The sequence below is a fragment of the Podarcis muralis genome, chromosome 3, assembly GCF_964188315.1.
Source record: "Podarcis muralis chromosome 3, rPodMur119.hap1.1, whole genome shotgun sequence".
Lineage (NCBI taxonomy): Eukaryota > Metazoa > Chordata > Lepidosauria > Squamata > Lacertidae > Podarcis > Podarcis muralis.
Window position 1 is genome coordinate 55,348,760 of NC_135657.1, and position 20,579 is coordinate 55,369,338.

At 41.6% G+C, this 20,579-nt stretch overlaps 2 protein-coding genes across 5 annotated transcripts in view; both read left to right on the top strand.

The window, feature by feature from the left end:
• RGS17 (regulator of G protein signaling 17) overlaps positions 1–5,027 on the top strand; it is a 76,078-nt gene extending 71,051 nt beyond the window's left edge. For both annotated transcript variants that reach the window (XM_028723706.2, XM_028723701.2), the window contains exon 5: positions 704–5,027. In XM_028723706.2, the coding sequence (XP_028579539.1) occupies positions 704–892 (189 nt within the window). In that variant the 3' untranslated portion in view covers positions 893–5,027. The remainder of the gene's footprint in view (positions 1–703) is intronic.
• A 3,110-nt stretch (positions 5,028–8,137) lies between these two features.
• Positions 8,138–17,825, top strand: MTRF1L (mitochondrial translation release factor 1 like). 3 transcript variants are annotated; one of them, XM_077925886.1, is made up of 8 exons: positions 8,138–8,494; positions 8,800–8,879; positions 9,303–9,486; positions 10,638–10,801; positions 11,179–11,296; positions 12,829–12,965; positions 13,939–14,166; positions 14,245–17,825. In XM_077925886.1, the coding sequence occupies exons 1-7, from the start codon at positions 8,170–8,172 to the stop codon at positions 14,152–14,154; spliced, it is 1,224 nt and encodes a 407-aa protein (XP_077782012.1). In that variant the 5' UTR covers positions 8,138–8,169; the 3' UTR covers positions 14,155–14,166; positions 14,245–17,825. The 3 variants fall into 3 exon arrangements, with proteins under 3 accessions (XP_077782012.1, XP_028579531.2, XP_028579532.1); XM_028723698.2 differs by having other exon boundaries at positions 8,140–8,494; positions 13,939–17,825; XM_028723699.2 differs by having other exon boundaries at positions 8,476–8,494; positions 9,328–9,486; positions 13,939–17,825.
• The last annotated feature ends 2,754 nt before the right edge of the window (positions 17,826–20,579 follow it).

The following is a 20,579-nucleotide window of genomic DNA, read 5'->3' on the forward strand; positions in this document are numbered from 1 at the left end:
AGTGTTTTGACTGGCCTGAACTATGATAATTCCCCTTGCTTGTTGGGTGAAGAATGGAGAGAGATATGATTGGTGCAGCTGGAATGCAGTCTACAAAAACAAATGGGAAAGTTCCAAACCCCTGCCATAAAGGCTTGCAGTTGCCTTTAGGTTAGAAAGCATGAAGTAAACTCCTTCACAAGTGGCGTGTAAAGGCGCCATAATTGATAAACTCTTTGCTGTAATGCTCTCTAACAATGGGAAGTGAAAACAAGATGGCAGCAGTTGTTCAGCAAAGTGATAGTGCAAAGCAGGCATTATGCCTGACAATGGAGAGAGTCCTGGGAAAGGTTGAGGCAGAGGGTCGGGCTTGCTTTGCAACCAAACTGGACTAACAATGTATGGAACAGATAAATAAATACCTGAAATGGTCCTATGTCTATGCTTTTCCACCCAGGCCAATGACTCAGTAGTTCAGGCAAAAATGCATAGGTTTGTATCATTCCATTTTCATTTGCATTGATTTAAAGAAACACAGCACATTTCATATCAATCATACAACTGATAAAGATGTCAAAGGGTTTATGACAGTCCTTCCATGTAGGCAAGATCCAGTTGGGTGCAACGGTGATTGAGTAAGACTGAAGCCTTAAAGTGAGAAGCCTTAAAGTGTATACCTTTCTTGAGTGAGGGCTTGATCAACTTCTCTTCCTCTTCTCTTTAGGTTAGTCTAGACTCACGGGTGCGAGAAGTGATCAACAGAAATTTGTTGGATCCCAATCCGCATATGTACGAAGACGCTCAACTTCAGATCTATACGTTAATGCACAGAGACTCTTTCCCAAGGTTTTTGAACTCTCAGATTTATAAGTCTCTTGTCGAAAGTACTGTGGGCTCTACTTCTGAAACTTAGGTCTATTTGAGAGGGGCTGAAATCCTGATTTAGCTTTTGGGGTGGGGTGAGGGTGGGGATACTATTAGGATGACGACAGAAGAAGCATTTTTAGAGTGGCAGGGCTGCTCTGGAAGCACCCTTGCTGCATTCAATCCAAAACGTACCTTTCTTCTCCCACGTCAACCTCTGGGGGGGGGGGGGACCAGTTCTGCACCTTTGAAGCAGAGTCTGGCTGTGCACGGTGCTGATTTGCAGAGCCCACCCCCACCCCCCGGAAAACCTCCCCCGCAATAGCTGGAGCAGTTTTGCACTTTAAGAAACGTATCCTTTTTCAATGAATAAGGTGACAAATGAGCAGATTGAACGCTGTGCTTTTTTAAAAAAGAGAGAGAGAGAAGGTGGATGGCTCATCCATTAAATGGAGGGGGGGGGGAGCAAGACTGACAGCTGAGCCAGGCTTTACTTTGCTGGCATGTCTACGTCTGTCTTTTCGCTTGTGAGGCTGAGAGGAAGCCAGGTTCACCCCACAGCCGAGAGACATGCTACGAGCTCTCTTTTTGTATTCCACCTGTCTTCACCTTAGTAGTTTACTAACATCTGGAACTGAGTTCCTGGAGAACTACAGTTTAGCACTACTCAGGCTACTGTGAAGAAAACAAATGCACGCAATGGTCTTTGTCTACATTTTACCAAGGTCCTTCATGCTTGAGTTTGGAAGGGGGAAAAGAGTAGATTTGCTAAATAACCACTCGTTTCACACACTTTTCACAGCTGCAGTTGAGATTGCAATGACATGCGTGTCGTTTTATGAAGTATTTCCTTGTGTACCCTCACACAGCATGTGCAAAGCAAAAACTGCTTCATTTACCACTTTGTTGTTGCAATATTTAATCCAACAACATAAATTATATCGGTATTTAATAACATTTTGTGCAATATGGTCTTACAGTACACACAGGAATCCTCGGAACAGGCCGAAAAGCAACTTGCATTTTTAAACAACATATGCGAACACTGTCAGAAACTAGCCCTGAAGTGTAGCAATGTTATTCCAAGCGCTCTGTGGAGGAAAATCCATTGCTATGGAAGACAGACAAGCTTTCTGTGTAAGATGGAGAGAGAGATGGAGCATGTGTGTGTTATTTATCATTAATTTAAAAATTCAAAACAAGGGGTTCCTCTTGTTGACTGCCATAATTGTGGCATTTTCATTGCAGAGTTCAAAATGTCAAAAAAATAAACATAAACAAAGCACAATTACATGAAGGGATCCATGTTGGGGTTACATAGTATATGCGCTGACATTGTTTTTAATTGTTATAAGAACAGATAATCAATGTACATTTCAGATGTCGGATAATGTAACAGATTTATTAAAGACTGGCTATCCAGTTATCTCACGCTGCTGTGTAATGTTATGTAATTCAGCAAAACAAAACAAAAACCCAGAAAACAAAAAAAAATTAATGCATACACACAACCATGGTTGATAATTTACTTTTTTTAATTAAAAAGTTTAAATTTTTTAAAGGAAAAAATGCCTAGATGTAGCATTTCAGTCCACACTGAGGACTACTATTTGTCTGTCAGTTATTTTTTTCTAAAAAGTGCTATCATATGAAATGGAATGTTCGTGTGTTTTCCAGAAACTGAAACCAAATTGTTATTTAAAAAAAAAAGGCTGAAGAAGACTATCTTCTGACCTCCCTAATTTTGAAGGATTTGTTGTGGAGTAGAAAAAGTTTACAGAGATTTAAATAAATATTAATTTTTTTAAAAAAGTGGCCCAAGAATGAGATCAGTGGGTGTTCTATTATCTTTGTTCTTTGTTCAAAAACAAAATCAGACAAACAAAAGGACTTCTTTTAAGCACTAGAATGAAAGAGGGAACAAAGTAGTTCAGCCACCTTAAGCTCAGTTTACTTGGGCCATCTTTTTGCACAAGCCACTCTGGACTGAACGTGAGCTCAGGCAGTGAGTAATGGGGCTTTTGTGGAACTCCCATTCATCGCTTTTGTGCAATGGTCGAGATTCCTGGGGGGGAAATATACACACTCCCTTTGCTGCTGGTTTAGTTTTGTAGGTAGCTGCTTAATGTGGTTTTTTTAAAACAAATAAACTTTCCTGATTTAAATATGTGCTTGGACCTTGCGAATAAATATCTAATCTAAAAATTGAAAGAAAACACCACACATTTTTCACAGCTGTTCAAACCAGTGGTGCGTGTTGACATATTTCCTTTGAGGAACTTTTTTAAAGCAGGCCATAGGGTTTTGAAGAGTTTTGTTTTGGGGTTTTTTGACCATCCAAAACCTCAGTAATCCTTCTCCCTTAATGTCAGCCAGTTGAGGTGGTTGGCCCTCGTTTAAAATAAACCTCACTGTGGTGTTAACTGAGTAGACTTTGGTTCTCAAATGTTGGCCTCTTGTCTGCAAGCTATTCCTACAAGGCAACATCTCTGAAGGGCCACCAAGCACGCTGAGGTGCAGCTTCCCTCCCATCTTTAGGTGACATTTGACCCAGGGCTGTGCTGAATAGGATGTCCTCAGAAGCTCCATTGCAGTGGCCAAAAGGACTCTCTGCCGGAGTAGGTACTGATTGGTGCAGAATAACTTTCAGAGCTGGATAGTCCTACCCCAGTCCTAAACATCTGCACCAGAAGTCCTTTTATCCATGCCAGCAGAATATCAGAGTACCCTAAATACCCCCTTCCTAAATCCCTTTTTGCTGGTGATTGGGCCATTCATATGTTTCCAAAATGATCTTTCTTTCTTTCTTCCTTTCTTCCTCTCTTTTCTTTGCTACCTCTTCATTTTTAATTTATTGAACACATGTCAAAGGGCAGACGTGGGGAATTTTTGCTTATTATTTTACTTGAAATCTGTAGAACTTTTAGGTGGGAGGGAGGGAGGGAGGGAGACGCAGGCAATTTAGCTGCTCATTTTCTTAAGCTCATTTGGTTTTTTTGTAATTTATATAGAATTCAGGAGATAATGACTTTAAAGGGCTATTCTTTATTCCCTATGCAACTCTTTGGATAACTGTGGTAGTGTTTGACGAAATGGGAGTTTTAAAAAAAGAGGAGAGAAAATAAATAAATAAATAAATAAATAAATAAATAAGTAAGAGGAAATTCTGCAAAGCAGAAAACATAAAAGGTCTGTTTACACTGGCGTTGCTGACTATCCTACCATAATCAGCACTTTTAAATATTGTTGTTTATGAAACTGTAGTTTAAAATGCAAGATGAATTATTTATAAAGGACATTCTTTTAATAAATATCTGTTTTGTCTGAAAAGTGTTATTGTGTTATGATATACTTTATTCATGTTGGTTAGTTATTTACCATTATGAATAAATTTTAAAGATATATTGATAGAATAATACCTTTGAAGATGTTTACAAAGACAGATTTTTTTTCCCCTAAAGGGGGGTGGGAATGGACAAGGGGAGTGGAACTGACAGAGAAATGCCTCCTCCTACTGTGAAATTCTCATTGTGAACGAAATAAATGTAAGATATGTGGTTTTTTTCCTAACCAGAATTGATTTAACTGTGGTATTGCATATCAAGAGCACCACAGTTAACGTCATATTTACTATGGTACTCTGAATATATAGCACCCTTTCTGTATATATATGGTGTGAATTCAGGTTTGTTACAGTGTTTGAAACACAATTATCTCTGGTGCACACAACTAGGTACTATGTAATTAGAGAATACTGCATGTATACAACTTTCAATATTTAGACTTCATATTTTGATGTTACTATTTGATGGTGACCTGTTAATCAGAAGCTATCTTTATAAGATACTTTTAATACAGTAGGCGAGTTGTCAGTTTGACAGAATTTATCTTCTGAGGAAACTTGATGAAAACTATAAGGGCCCAAAAACATCACCCTGAATTCTAGCATAGGATTTCATAGTATCTGTATTTGGGGGAGGGGGGGAAATGTATAGCATTTAAACAAACTTTTCAGAAATTGGTTAGTGTGTTATTGCAATGAGACTGTGTTAACATTTCAGTCTATGTCCTTCTTCTTAAGGGGTCAGTAGACTCACCATACAACACTCCAAATGTTCTTCCTAGGAGTAGATGTATATTTTAAATACACAGGATATATATGCCTTTTGCCGGTTGTTTTTTTTTTTTTAAAAAAACCCATGCAGGTTGTTGGTGTCAAACTCCTGTGGCTGCAAAAACAGCCAGAGTTTTTTCGTGCCACTTTTGCATACCTCAATCTGTTTTATGAAATTGATGCAGTATTGGCAATGTTTTAGACGGTAACATAATCTCATTGCTCTCGGTATATTTGCAAAATGTGAGCAGCCAATGATTAAACTTCTAAAAAGATTACCGTATTGTGCATGTGCTATACAATAACTTTAAAACAAACAAACAAACAAATGCCTACCTATACTTAACTACTTGCAGGCGAAAATAGATTTAAACTGTATTTACTTCCTGGATTTTGGATTTTCATGAGGCCACACATATATGAAATAAATATGAAACTTTTTATTTAAAAATGGCTTGGAATAAATTATCTATACACTGTGATCATGCAAAAGCCCACACATGTCTCTCATTCATCTAAGTGCTGTTGATATTTCTTATTCCAACTAATCTTTTTATTGAATGTTTATAAGTATGGGTGCTCTATGGACTGTGGCTTAAGACAGCAATTTACTAGGCATTTGGGGCATAAACCTGAATCCATAGATGCAGTTGTATTAGCAAAAGGTGCTTCTACTCACTCAAACCAGGGGGGTCCTTAATTTCACTAGTTCTCCGTTAACATGCTAGCCCCCTTGCCATTTCCTGTGCTATTCTGGAGGATCCCCAACCTAAAAGAGTGGCTTTTTAGGGGCTCAGTGCTGCAATAGGAAGGAGGCAGAAAAGTGCCACTCTAGAAGTAGAGCCAGATCCTGGAAGTTAAGCTCTATATTGTAACCCACCCACCCCATCACACATGCTGCCCACTTCATGCTTCATTCATCCTCTGGATGGAAGAGGATTGATTGTTTTGTACTGTTTGACATCCCCTTTCCTATACTTTTTATATGGTTTCTGATATATCCCAGTTAAAGTGAATTGAGGAATGGGGGAGGAATATCCAAGGTCTTGGGATCTAAAGTGTTGACAACTAGTAAAATTCTTAACAACACTTGCTGATACAGCAGGTAATATACAAGACATGTTAATAATTCGTTAATGGTTTCTTGTATTCACACTTCTGAGAGATTTTGAGTTGAAGGGGGAAATGTGTGAGACCCCATAGGAATTAACACTAGCGAAGGGTGATTACAGACCACAGACACTCTCGCTGTATAGTTGTACCCCTGTACTATGAACAATAATTATTAATAAAATTTTATATTTTATACTTCAAATGGGAGTCATTGTCTAATACATCAGATTTTTTCCCCCATCTCTGACTTAATCAGGATCTGTTTGACCCCAAGAGCAGATCAGTGGGATGAGTTAGAAAAGGGACTCATTTTAGAATATACTGTTGTATTTTGAGTCACACACCAATATAGGAGTTCATATACAGGGCTCAAGTATATTAACTATTTCTCCCAGGTAAACAATTTCCATGTTTGGGAGCAGCACAGAGCCGGATATGGAAAATCCATAGGTGGAACTCTGCTCACAGTACACTCTGACTAAAGAAGGGGTGGAGATGGGGCTTGGGGCTTCAAGAGGAAATAAAGACAGAAATTGGTGGAAATCCTACACACACACCTTTTCCCAGTATGTCTGCTCTCCAGACCTTGGTCCTTCCACCGACAGAAGGAGCTGTTCAGTTTGCACAAGGGCAAGTCTGAATCTAACCTCATGACAGAAAATTTCACCAACTAGAGTCCATCAGATGCATGAAGTGTTATCCCTAAGTTGTTAGGTACACATGAAGGTGGAGAAAGAAAAATCTAAACAATATCAGAGAAAAAGGAAATACGAAAACCCAGATGTTGAAAATTACATAAAGGTTAAATGTATGTAAAATAAGCACACTGGTCATTCACAAGGCAGCATTAACAGTAGTACTTATTCAGCTGAAGCATCTGTGCATGCCACTACAATCCCCAGCACAAAAACTAAATAGTTTACTTCCATGGGCATAGGCAGTGCTCTTTTAGGGGGTACTCAATGGTACGCAGTACCGGCAGCACCTCTCTCTTTTTGTTAAACAGTGTGGCACGTACTGTAACAACTTTGTGGTGTGTCCCGGCACCACATTTCTAGAAAGGAAAAAAGCACTGGGCGTAGCTAGGATTTATGTCATAGGGGTCAGGCTTTATGTTAGGGGGCAGAACCGAGTTATCTGCAACGCGATTGGTCCGTTAGTTAAGTATTTTTATTTATTTACTTGAATAAGGGGGGGGGCAGCTGCACCCTTCTGGCTACCTCATCATGTTTACTTCTACTTCTGCTGGAGAGGTGCTCCTTGGTTGGCTGTGGGTAGGGCGAGGTGCAACACACACTTTATTTTTTAACCTGCTGTTTTGTGCAAATCTAGTATGCCGTTAAGCTGGTGTTTTAATAATAATAATAATAATAATAATGAAAAATTGACAACCAACACAGGTAAACAAATACCTGTGTCTGTCAGTCATCCCAGCACCTTTCAATTAATTGCCCAGAAACCGGGAGGCAACCATTCTGGTTGGGTTACCTCTCTCTAATGTTTCATTTCATGATGTTTATAGAAACGTTTGACTCCTTCCTCCCGTCGGGAGTCGCATCTTTTCGGCTTTTTCCGGATTTTGCTGCCGTTTCAGTGAATGGGAACTAGCAATGCAAGCCCTGCACGACAGTGCCCAACTGAACACACGACAACCCGTACCAGCAAAAGAAGCCCACGCATTATTACCCCCCTACCTCTATCTCCCGCCTTTTCTCCGTAGAGCTCGGGGCAGCACGCGCGGCTCTTGCAATTCCCACTCCCCCCTTATCCTCACAACAACCCTGCCATGTAGGCTCGGCTGAGTGACTGCACATGCCCACTCGGTGAGCCTCGTATCCGGTGTGTGCGTGTATGTATTCCCTGGCCATGGTCTTAAAGAGACGCGGGAATGAAGCGCTTCCGTGATTTGCCAACGCGGTTCCTACCCGGCATAGAACGCCGTCCAAATGTGAACCCGAAGTGAAGGCGGTTCGTATTGCCCACTCTTGTTTTATCTCTATGCTGGACGCGGGGCCGGTTCGTTTGTTTCCGGAAGTTGCCGGCCTCGTGACCGGAAGCGGAAACTTTCCGGGCAAGGGAGGGCGTGGTTTGCCGTCGGCATGTGGCGGAGTGTTGCGCGCAGTCTGTTGTGGCGGCGGCTGCAGCAGCAGCAGAGGTGGAGGTCGCGCGCCTCATCTTCTTTGCCGCTCGCCGTTGCCCTCGCGCCGGGGCGGTGGGAGGCAACGGCGCCTCGGCGCTCTTCCAGCAGCCAGGCTGGCTTGCGCGAGCTGTTCGAGCTGCCGGCGCTGCAGCGCTTTCTGGAGCGGCAGCAGCAGGAGCCGGGGCTGCTTCGCGGGGCTTCCTGGCCGGACTTGGCAGCGCGGATTCGCCTCCTGCGGGAGAAGGAGCAGGAGCTGCGCGACACGGAGCGCCTGGCGCAGGAAGGTGAGGCCGCCTCGGCAGATTCCGTAGCCACAGCCCGCTTGGCGCTCGTTGCCCTAAGCCGCAGCTCTGTGGCTCCGCAGCCGCCTTCAGTGGTGGCTGCCACACAGCTTGTTACCTGCCTGCCTCAGAGGCAGAGAGGCGCGTCTTCCCGGGCTTGGCTGTCTCCTGCAGGGACCATCCCATCTCGCCGTGATGTAATGCTATTAGTACCTGCATTTAGTGCATTGAAATTCTTATACAGGGGCCGGGTATTTTAGTTGTATTATCGTTATAGGCATTATTTGCTAACAATAACTGTATTCTAGATGAACATGAAGATTTGCGGAAGCTAGCAGAAAAAGAAGCTGTTTCCTGTCAGGAAGAGATAGCAGATTTGAAACACCAGGTACATTGCTTCCTTTTTGTATTCATTTTATTTTAAACATTGCTTTTCATTGTGGGAACAATTCCAGAGTGGAATATAATATGCAATATTCTTTTCATATACAGTCATACCTTGGTTGCTGAACGCCTGGAACTGGTTAAGTTTCGGCTCCCGGACAATAGAAAACCAGAAGTGAGTTTTCTAACGATTTTCGGAAGCCGAATGTCCTTCTGGTTTCTGCAGCCAATCGGAAGCCGTGCCTTGGTTTTCGAATGGTTTTGGGAGTCGAACGGATTCCTCAAATGCATTCCGTTTGAGAACCAAGGTGCAACTGTATATATATTGATTGTTGTTCTTATTGCATGTGTTCCAGCAAGGTATGTGATAGGATACTGTTGGCTGAAGATTTTATTTGGGTAGAAAGGCATCCCTTTTTCGTTACAGATTGTATTGCTTTTGATTCCTTCAGAAGAAACAGATAGAAGTGATCTCATCATGGAAGTGACTGCTGGAGTTGGAGGGCAGGAAGCAATGCTGTTCACAGCAGAGATGTTTGATATGTATCAACAGTATGCTACATATAAAAAGTGGAATTTTGAAGTTCTGGAATATGCTTCCAGTGACATAGGTAAGTAACCAGTGCATATACCAGTGTCACCCTACACATTACATTGCTACAGGGGACATCTTATTTTTTCTGCTGCTAAATATGAGTGTTGGAGTATGAATGGTTATATATCATTGAAATCCAGCAAACATGTCTAGGAATCTTGTAGAGGTTTGCCCAGTATGCACCTAGTGTTTAAAGATGCATGCACTCTTGTGTATGATAACCACATAAAATGAAAATAGTAGCATAAAAACAGTGTGAAGCTGCCCTCAGTAACCCTCTTAGAATACTCTGCTGAAGAAATTGCATCTAACAATTACATCCAATTAGACCCAACAACAACTGGAGGGCCAGTTCCTTACCCTATTATATGTTGGTTATAATAATGACCTAGTTTATAGCAATATTATATGAATTAATGCGAATTTTCATAGGTTGGCTATGATAGGCCTTTCCACAGCCGATTGCACTAAGGAATGGACCAAAGATATGGACTGGAAGAGTGTTGGAGGCAGAAAACTGTGATTAATTGGAAACTTCCTGGTTTGATCATTGTAGCGTTAAGGGGCTGCATGTGCAGGCAAAGGCACAAACTATGGGCATGAACATATGTCTGGTTAATAAGGTCAGAGATGACTGTCTGAACTTAACCAGTGTAAAAGCAATAATATACATGAGTGGAACCCCCAACAAAATACTGCGGTGTGGAATGCTCCTGTTTGGTGTTCCAGCCAGCTCTTTTTTCTTTCAGGATGTTCCATTCCCTTTCTTCTCCTGCTGGTTTTCTGCCTTTACTACACCAACAGACACTCAGCATTCTTTGGCTGCTGTTCATGTTCAGTCCTTAATGGTTTGGCTTTATTTGAGGGTGAAGTGGGGTGGGTGGTGGGCATCTTGGGTTCTTTATGCTGATGAATTTTTCTACTTAGGCCAACCTTAGGGTTCTCCTTACCATGGTGATACCCCCTTTAACTCAATAACACACAAGTTTGCTATCAGTATATCCGGTTATTTATAAACTTTCTAGGAACAGGGCAAAAATTAAGAACAAAATACAAACTCTGGTTGTAAGCTTAAAATCATCAGTCACAATATAAATCCTCCAGCGAACTTTTCCAAATGGATTGTACTATACAGTTTTTTTTACAGCATTTTTATTTTTATTGAAGGTGGTTTGAGACATGCATCTGCTGTTATAGGAGGCCTCGACACGTATAAACAGATGAAGTTTGAAGGGGGCGTACATCGTGTCCAGAGAGTGCCTAAGACAGAAAAGCAAGGACGCATTCACACCAGCACAATGACTGTAGCAATTTTACCACAACCAGATGAGGTATGATACAGTTACACAGTTGCAGAGTTGCAGGACTAGATGACGCTAAGGTCCCTTTTCAACGCTACAAGTGCTCAAATATTCTGCTTTCAGATATGCTCTTTTATGTAGACTTACTATGCTCAGAATAATTATTGATTTTATTACTTGATTATTTCATTTATAATCCACCTTTCCCCCAAGGAGCTCTAGGTGGTATACATAGTTCTCTGCAGAAGGCAGCTTATTGTTTCGGAAGAGTGTTTTAAAGGGTGGTGGGTGGCCCAGGTGTCAGTGAAAAACTTGCTTTGTCATTTTAAATAAGAATGATTTGTAAATTGAATTATCTGCCGTTCATTTACAAAGCATAAGTTGAGTGTGTCTCTTTCACATTGCAGATAAATTTGACAATTAATCCTAAAGACTTGCGTATTGAAACTAAACGAGCCAGTGGAGCTGGTGGTCAGCATGTAAATAAAACTGATAGCGCTGTAAGAATAGTCCATATTCCCACAGGTACATTACAGCTTTCTTCCTACCTTGCTGAAATCTGTTTCTGCATATTTATTATTTACACAAATGGTGTGGGGTGGGAGGTGGGGAGCATGGCTTAGTAGCAGTACAAATGCTATGTAGTACAAATGCTATGTAGGCAGAAGATTCCAGGAGTCAGTGTGGATATTGCTGCCAATCAGAGTCGATGGCCTGAGTGGTCTCATTCAGTATCAGGGGTCACTGTTGCTGTCCCCTTCTTACTGCCATTGTTGGGCCACCTCTGAGTGGCTGCAGACCTCTATGCCTGCCAAGGACATAACACACAGGTGCTAGGAAGCTGCAGACAGGCTAGAAGACTGGTAGAAATGGTGGGGTGGAATTAACTGGAAGTGAGGGGCAGAGACACAGAGGGCTGGTGGCTGGAAAATAAACCAAAAACCTGAGCATGGGGTGAGGTGGAGGAAACAGGAGGATACAAGAACCTGAGGAGATGGAGAGGTGGACAGGAAGTAGTTAATAGTGTGTAGGTGGGAAGCAGGTGGTGTGTGAGAGGGAGACAGTGGGAAAAGCATGGATATAGGAAGCAAATGGCATGCAGAATGCAGAGGTCACAAAAAGCCTGCACACATTACCACTGCTAGATGAAGGTGTTTGGCCCAGAGATGCTGACCCATGGAAGAAGCCACCTGCTGACCAAGCCATGCAGCATAATGTAGAGAAGCAAGAGGCTAGTCTTGACTTTGCATTACCCATCAGGGATCACTACCCTAGAGAAAGCTCTGAGAACACCTTAATTATATAAGGTGTTAAAAAAACAGACCTTGAGCAAGTTAGCTTTGTGCCAGGGAGATTCATGGAATGGAGAGGTGTTGCGTCCACCTAACTGAGTGACACTCATTGTAAGGCAACTTCATATATACATGTCAGGAAACCTAGGTCTGCCACCAGTACTGCTTCTCCAACAAGTGTATTTGGGTGACTGACACATCCACAAATACATAATTTTTCCATTCATATTCAAGACTTTTGCATGTACAGGTAATAAATGTGGCGTTAACCTGTGAATTCAGTGATACCTTAATCATAGCTTTAAAAAAATAGATTATCAGTGGCCTCTACATGAATTTTCACTTTGAACTACAGTTTTTACCAACCATAAGTGTGAATTCTGCAGATTGTATTTGAATTCCTGGAGTATGTGGGAAGCCTACCAGACTTCCTGCTTCTAGTGCAGGGTTGACTAACCTTTGAGTATCCAGATCATTTTGGATTCCAGTTCTTGTCAGCGTAGTCGGGGATGATGGGCCCTAGGAACAGTGCTCTGTTCCCACTGGAGCTTATGCTTTCATTTTGCTATCTTGGTAATCACCAGGCTTCACACTGCTGCCATTACAGTAGCATATACTTCCCCAAGCCCTGAGTTCAGAAACTAGCAGTTGTGTAACTTAAATCGCTTGTCAGATCTCACTGTGCTCCTTGAAAGTTGCCCTTCATCCTTCCCTTAGCACTCTTTGTTTTGTTTTTGACTGACATCATTTTTCTTGCTGCTGCAGGTGTTGTGTCTGAGTGTCAGCAGGAAAGATCTCAAATAAAAAATAAAGAAAAGGCTATGAAGATCCTTCGTGCCAAGCTATACAGTATCAAACTTGAAGAAGAGACCAGAAAAACAGAAATTGCTAGAAAGATTCAGGTAATGTTTAATTTGCTCTTCATCTGTACTTGAGTTTAAGTTCTACTGGGACAAGTACGTATATCAAACATGACGAGAAGGCATGAGCTGATGATATAATTGGGCTGGAGGGCGCAAAGAAGAAATCTACAGCATGAAGCTTGGAATTTTAATAGGCATTGTGTGGTGGAGAAAAAACAGGTTTCTTAAACAGCACAGTGAAGTAGAGTAATTTAACAATTAACGCCTCACTTAAAATAAAATAAAGTGAGCATAAAGCTTGCCAACAGGTCTGTTAATACCCTTAAGTGTAGCCCTGAAACTAATGACAGTACTTATTGGTGTGCACCCCGACTTTTATAGCTGTGCTCAGAAGGCGAGGAAACTGTGCCCTCACAGTTCTTCTGGTAGCACCTTGGGTAGAGAAGGTGTGGTGTAGTAGTTAGTGTATTTGTGCAGGGGAAATAAGTTTCCTATAGTGCTTTCCTTGTTAACTCTTCATGCCATACATTTGCATCTCTAATGTTTTCAGTCCAATCCATGCATGTATCTGAGCTCTTGTTCATGGCACAATAACCCAGTTAGTTGCCAAGGAACTAGATACAGCATGCTCTTGTTTTCTTCATAGTCTGGCAAGGTCTCTGAGAGCCCAAGGCACCTCCAAGTGCATCTGCTCTCCCTCCTCTTCCCTTTAAAAGTTTGGCTGGCTGAGAGAAGTGATGCCTCAATTTGTCAGAAGCAGAAAATGTTATAAGAGATGCAACACACATGTTCTGCTTCTCCTACTTACAGTAGTTGCTTTTTAGGTGTAAGCATAATAGAGAGAGCTATAAGTCTCTCCTGTTACACTACATTTATTTATTTTGCTCAAGCAATTTAGAGTGTAAGCTATTCAGGGTGAGGGCTTATCTTCTGGGTCTTTTTGGTTGTTAACTCTGTAAAGGATTAGGTATATATAAAAAAACCCTGATCAAATTTTTCTTTTTCTGATTAGACTGGGTCCAGAGGAAGGTCGGAGAAAATCAGAACCTACAACTTTCCCCAGGATCGTGTTACTGATCACAGAATAAGCAGATCAGTGCATGACATTGAAAGGTTCATGTTGGGGGAGGAACTGCTAGATGACATGATAAAGTCTCTAAGAGAATATGCTGATTATGAGACTGTATTGGAAGTTATTTCTGAAAGTGATCCAACCAGGCTGAGATGATCTGCCCCACAGGTACATAATGCAACCAACTAGCTTGCGGCATCTGCTAGCTTTGGACCTACCTGACATTGAAATCTCTCTGTGAAAAAGGGTGAAGTTAGCATTATTCTCAAATTGCTTCTTGAAGCAGACAGCTATGATGGTGCTAAGCAAATTGACACTTGAGACAGATTTTTGAATGGATGCTGGTGCTGTACTCTTCAGAGGTGGGCAAGAAATTGAGAACACACTGTCAATGAATAGCTTTTTTACAGCGAAAATCATTCAGTGCAATAAGAAAGCTAACATGATGTTTTAAGTTATTACAATGTTGATACCTTAATCTAAAACCTGGAAGAAATTCTATTGTTTTCAGTGGCACTTGGATTTGTCACCACATGTAAATTTGAATTTATTTATCGTGACATCGTTAGAAAATTATACATAAGATTCTAACAGCTGTGCTGCCAGAGCAAGTCAGAGGATTGGGCTTTTACTGGTTGCCCCTCTGTTATGCTAAATGAAACTTCTTTAAAATCTGAGCCCACTTGTGTTGAATCCTTTGGCCCAGTTATGCACATGTATCCCATGAGTAAAGAGAACACTGTTACACTTTCTATCCTGCTGTCTAAATAGCTGGTCACCCCATACTTACATGTTCTAGTTTTCCACCACGCATGGAAATTTGACTGGGAACTTTGGAACCTTAGAGTTCCCATCATCCATGACCACTGGCCAAGCTGACCAGGAATGATGGGAGTTGGAGTATAACAATGCCTGAAGGGCATCACATTGGATATCCCCTAGAGCCTGCCTTCAAACAGAAGAAAGAGTCTGGGTCTCTGGTATTTTAGTCTCGTAACCCAGAAATCTAGAGGAAATGAAGAGCCTTACGGTTCACAGGCAAGTGCCTGTGGCTGGTTTGAAAAAGAATAAAAGTCCTTGCTTTATATGGCAAGTCTTTAAAAGGACAGACTCAAATGCTCTACTCTTCCCAACTGCAGAGGTCCAAGAACACCTTCACAGCTTCCCAGTGGACTGCTTAACTCCTTGCACTGAGGCAAACTCTGATCAAATTGGCTTTCTATACACGGAGTTCCTTTTTCTGTGCTTTTCACACCTGTGACTGCTGTGAAAAAGAACTCCACTGGATAATCTGCTCTGAAATTCTGTCTACAGTGAGTTGACAGGAATTTGTTAAATAGGGATGGAAATGTTGGGGGACATCCAACAAAGTTGACCCATTAGCACAAGGATGTCTGTCTATTAAACAAAACTGCATTTCTCTGTGCCCCCCTTAATCTGCCTTTGGGCTTTTCCAAACCCTCTAGACCAGATTTTTTTTTGGGGGGGGGGGCATGCATGAAGGTGAAGCTCCATTGCACAAACCAATTATTGGCCTGATGAAACTACTTTGTTGGATAATGCCCCCTGACTTTACTTTCCTGTGTACAACCATGCAGTAGAAAGCTTTCAAGAAGAATTTTGATTTAATAGTTTTTATTTTAAAAAATCAGCTACTAATAAGAAAACAAACCCCTGCACACATGCCTGTAGCAATATCTTCTGCATGTTTCAGGCTGAGGTAATCTAATAGTGATTTGTAAATGTCTCACAGAAGATCAAGTAACTTTTTTGAAGTTAGGAAATTCTGATCCAGTGATTTAGTTAGCAACAGTCTGATATTCTCTTTGGAGATTTATCCCAGCAGTTCAGTAGGCTTCTGTGATTATTCTCTTACATCATCCTGTAACAGAATACAGCCATGCTGCTGGGGGCTGGGGGACTTTTAAAGTTCTTTGCACATTTATTTCATACAGCTTTTACATTTCATTCCCTGCTTGTTATTATTCGGGGGGGGGGGGTTAGAGCCAGTTGTGAAATTATGAAACATTTTGGGAGTCCCAGATATGCAAGGACATCATAGGGTTGAAAAGTGAGTCCCAAAAGATTCCTTGGGACAAACTGGAAAAGCTTTGCACTAAGAGAGGCCTTGTGTTATGACAATCTTCAACTTGAAAATTCAGTTTCTTGCACTCTTCTCTTTCAATATATAATGCCAGTGATAGCACTCTTTATAATGTTAAAGCCAAGATAAAAATGATGTACACAAATTAGCATTTTACCCTTTTCACTGCATAATAATAATAATAATAATAATAATAATAATTTATTATTTATACCCCGCCCATCTGGCTGGGTTTCCCCAGCCACTCTGGGCGGCTTCCAACTGCAGTAGGATCAATCTCTTTTACCACTTGTACACTCTCTAACATAAGCTCTCTAGTAAGAAATGTGTGGGCTCTTATGTTTGTTTGTTTTTTTAAACACATCCTGTTTTAAAACAACACATAGAGAGCCTTGCTGAGATAGCTTTCCTTTGCTCAGAAATCCTTTTCTGTCCTTGGTAGTTGTTATAGGTCAGGGGTCAGCAACCTTTCCCAGCCACTGTCCCTCAGACCATGTGGTGGGCCGGACTATATGGGGGGGGGGGGTAATGAACGAATTCCAATGCCCCACAAATCATGCATTTGAAATAAAAGGACACATTCTACTCATGATTCCTGGACCGTCCGCAGGCTGGATTGAGAAGGCAAATGGACTGCATCCAGCCCCCGGGCCTTAGGTTGCCCGCCCCTGTTATAGGTGGCTTGTTTTTAAGATTCAAGAACCATGACTTACAGCACAAAGGCAGAAGGATTCAAAGATGCCCTCCCTTTCTGTTGGGCTGCCTTCCTTACTCCCCTGCCCTGCCCTGAAGGCAGTTTGTAACAATTAAATCCAGTAGAAGAGCCTGATTCCTTGCCCTCAAGACAGCTAATTCTATCACTTGGCATGATTACATCAAAGGCAGGGTAGAGTCCTGGTCTTTTTTGGTTGGGGCAGTATGCTCTTTCTCTTTACCTTTCGTAGGTCTGAGTGATAATATTTATTTTCTAATCACTGAGAAAAGATGAAAACCTACCCTAAATGTAATTCCCATATTTATTTCCTGTCTACGTCTACCTGTTGCATCACTACAACTAAATAACTGGAGCGTTTATGCTTGAAAGAGGCAAGTTGAAGCATCTGCCTCACTGTTTCAAGGAAAGAAGCACCTACATATAAGGATTTGTTTCCTTAAGAAAGGCATAAACAAAACCACTATCTGTAGTGATAATTTTTCAACATGGGATAATGAAATTATGTCCAATGATATTATTTTACAATTTAGAACATGAGATGATGGATATAAAACGGTAATCTTAATTTGTTTCATCTATAGGCCACAACAAAATTATGGGTCTACAAGTGGTGAAAATAAAGGATAGATTACCCAAGTTAAAATTACGTTGCTGTATTAAGTGAGGGTAGTTAAAACTACTTGATTTAAGATAATTTCTACCTGAATGCCCTAAAAGCTGAGAAAGCATTTCTGCAGTGAAGCCACTATCATGCTATAGTAAAATGAATTTCAGGGAGGACTGTGCCTATCTCAAAAGCACAAGTTTTTGTTAGGTTTAAATCATAAATTCTTAAAATACGAAGTGCATTTGCTTCTGGAAAAACAACTTCGTAGTATTTTATTTCATATGCTGATTTGCTGTAAAAGATTTTCCAAGTATTTTTATTGTTCTTTGTTGGAATATTAGCTTGTGTATTGCTGAAAGATGCCTTGGCTCTTTAATGATCATAAAAACATTTAAATGTGATATTAACATTTTTACTTAGGAGAATCTCAACAAATATGCTGCATATTTAGAGTGTGATCCTAAACACAATTATCCAAAAGCTCTGAATTCAATAAAATGTTGCTTTCTTGTAACTGTGTTTAAGATCAATTTTAGAATCAATCCTATTCACATTTACCTGGGAGTAAGTCTTATGGAACTCAATGGCACTTATGCATAGGACTCTTATCTTTGCACAAGTATCCTATAGATGCTGCTTTATGTTTAGACATAGAGGGGAAACAATGTATTCTTTTGATACTAAAATTTGTGGCAGAAAGATCCATACTATCTATTATACCCTACTCCAGTGTAGCAGATAGCCTTATCTAAGGGCCAGTATTTCTTGCTAACCCTGTTTGTTTTTTAAAAAACAAAGTATTACATTGATTTTTATTCAACACTGATAGCTTTGTAGCTGGAGGCAAAGGTAATGTGTTAGTGTTTGCTATTTATATGTAAAGATCTGCATAAACACTTCAGAGGCATGAAGTGTTATGTGTTTATTCATGATACATTATTTGTTGAATGAATCTATGGATAGCTTTGAGGCTCTATGAACAAGCTAATAAAAATTGTTAAGAGCTGGTCTTCTAAGAGTTGGATAGGAAAGTATAGCTGTCACAATTATTACTTAGTGCATCTATCTAGGATTGTACCCAGTGGCTCTCATGCACTTCCATGCTGCTTTTGTAACTGATGTGTTTGGGGAGGGGGTGAAAGATAGGGTAATGGTACATTCCTAGTCCCACACAGTTAACACTCTTGATAGCTGTGGGAATGTATTAATATCTTTTGCAACAAACATAAAACTGCTGCAAACTGATGACCTGGAAAGAGCCTTGGTGCATTCAACTTTCACTAAAACCAGTGGAAAATGGCGTAGACATGGCAGAAGGAATCTTATTACATTCTGTAGCTTTAAACTGAGGTCTACTAGCATAATTTGTCCAATTCTACTATTGTAGAATTATTGTATTCTATTATTCTATAATTCTATTATTGTAGAATAATGGTAATAACAAAATTAATTGTAATGCAATTTCATAATGTTTATACCTTTGATAAGGCTTCACCAAGCTGTCCTTGATTCAGAAATGGGAGCAATTTCCATCAGGTAGCTGGGGAAGTTTCAAGAGAGATTAAACTAAATATTGGGCTTCATTGTCCAAGACCACTGCAGCAAGACATGATTGCACCATTAGAGTATCAGAATAGAATGTACTCCCATACTTGCAGCTTATATCTGCTTCTCCTCCTGAATACATGCAAACTTACAATTAAAGATAATAGCCTAAGGCTTCTTTTACAGGAAAACCCTCTGCAGTGCAGGGGGTTGGACTAGATGACCCTCATAGTCCCAACTCACAAAGTACAGTCATTACTGTTACGAGTGTGCTTTTTAAGGATGAATATATTGGGACGTGGGTGGTGCTGTGGGTTAAACCACAGAGCCTAGGACTTGCCGATCAGAAGGTCGGCGGTTCGAATCCCCACGACGGGGTGAGCTCCCGTTGCTCGGCCCCTGCTCCTGCCAACCTAGTAGTTCGAAAGCACGTCAGAGTGCAAGTAGATAAATAGGTACTGCTCCAGTGGGAAAGTAAACGGCGTTTCCGTGCGCTGCTCTGGTTCGCCATAAGCAGCTTAGTCATGCTGGCCACATGACCTGGAAGCTGTACACTGGCTCCCCCAGCCAATAAAGCGAGATGAGCGCCGCAACCCCAGAGTCGGCCACGACTGGACCTACGGTAATTGTCAGGGGTCCCTTTATATTGGAGCAAGTTGTGGCTTTAATTCCAAACTTACTTAGACTTAAAGCTACAGCCTAATTCTGTGAAAAGGTTTAGCTTTAGGATTTGTTTACAGCAGCAGGGTTTAAAACTAGTAGGCTTTATAAAATAAAATACCTGAGAAGCTGAACAATGAAATCTGCCTCCTTCCTTAAACCAAGCCAATCCACTCCAGCCCGCCCCCGGCCCCCCAAAAAACCAGGTATCATAGAAGGAAATACTGTACTCCCAGTTCAGTTTCTGGTCCCTGTTTCTTGATTGTGTTATAAGAACCCAATTAATTTAGGAAACTGCTGTCAGGTTAATCATACTCAGAATTGCGAAAGCTCTAGTTTTAAGAAGGAGACATAATTATATACCAGTTTCCTGTACCTGTTATATTAAAAACCGCAGGCCGGGGGAGATGGAACATGTCTAAGAGGCGCTACAGTGTTACGTGTCTCCTCCTCCTCCTCAGTTATCCTAATACTATCGTGGCAAGAGGTCTGAAGAGGCGGAGAGCCCGCCAGGCCCGAATGGTGTCTCCTGAACGCGCAGGAGCCCGGGGCTGGGCGCCAGACTCTGACCAATAGAACGGCCCGGGGAAGGAGAGCGCGAGCTCTTTCGAAATCGTGGGCAGGCGCCACAGCCTCTCCCGCGCTCCAACGCGTCTCCCTCCAAAGCTCGAGAGAGACAGCGCGCGCGCGGGAGGGGCGGGGGATGGGCACGCCTTTTCCCCGCCCCGCCACCTCAAGGCCCCGAGTTGCAGAGGCTCGCGCCCTCCGCCTTTAAAACCTCTTGTCAGGCGAGAGGCAGAGAGAGGGAAAACCACCCCCAACGGCAGCTCCGCCTCTCGCGAGCGGGCATTGGCCTCCGCCTCTCCCTTTCCCCGTATTGGCCGCCGAGCTTCAGCGGCGGCTCCCCATTGGCTCCTCTAGTTTTGGATACCAGATTCAAAGTTTTTAAA

Bases quoted from the DNA above. Each gene is read 5' to 3' on its own strand.
- MTRF1L (XM_077925886.1), top strand. From the start codon at position 8,170: ATGTGGCGGAGTGTTGCGCGCAGTCTGTTGTGGCGGCGGCTGCAGCAG. The intron at 8,880-9,302 runs GTACATTGCTTC...TTTTCGTTACAG, and splicing joins TAGCAGATTTGAAACACCAG to ATTGTATTGCTTTTGATTCC. The intron at 12,966-13,938 runs GTAATGTTTAAT...TTTTCTGATTAG, and splicing joins AAATTGCTAGAAAGATTCAG to ACTGGGTCCAGAGGAAGGTC.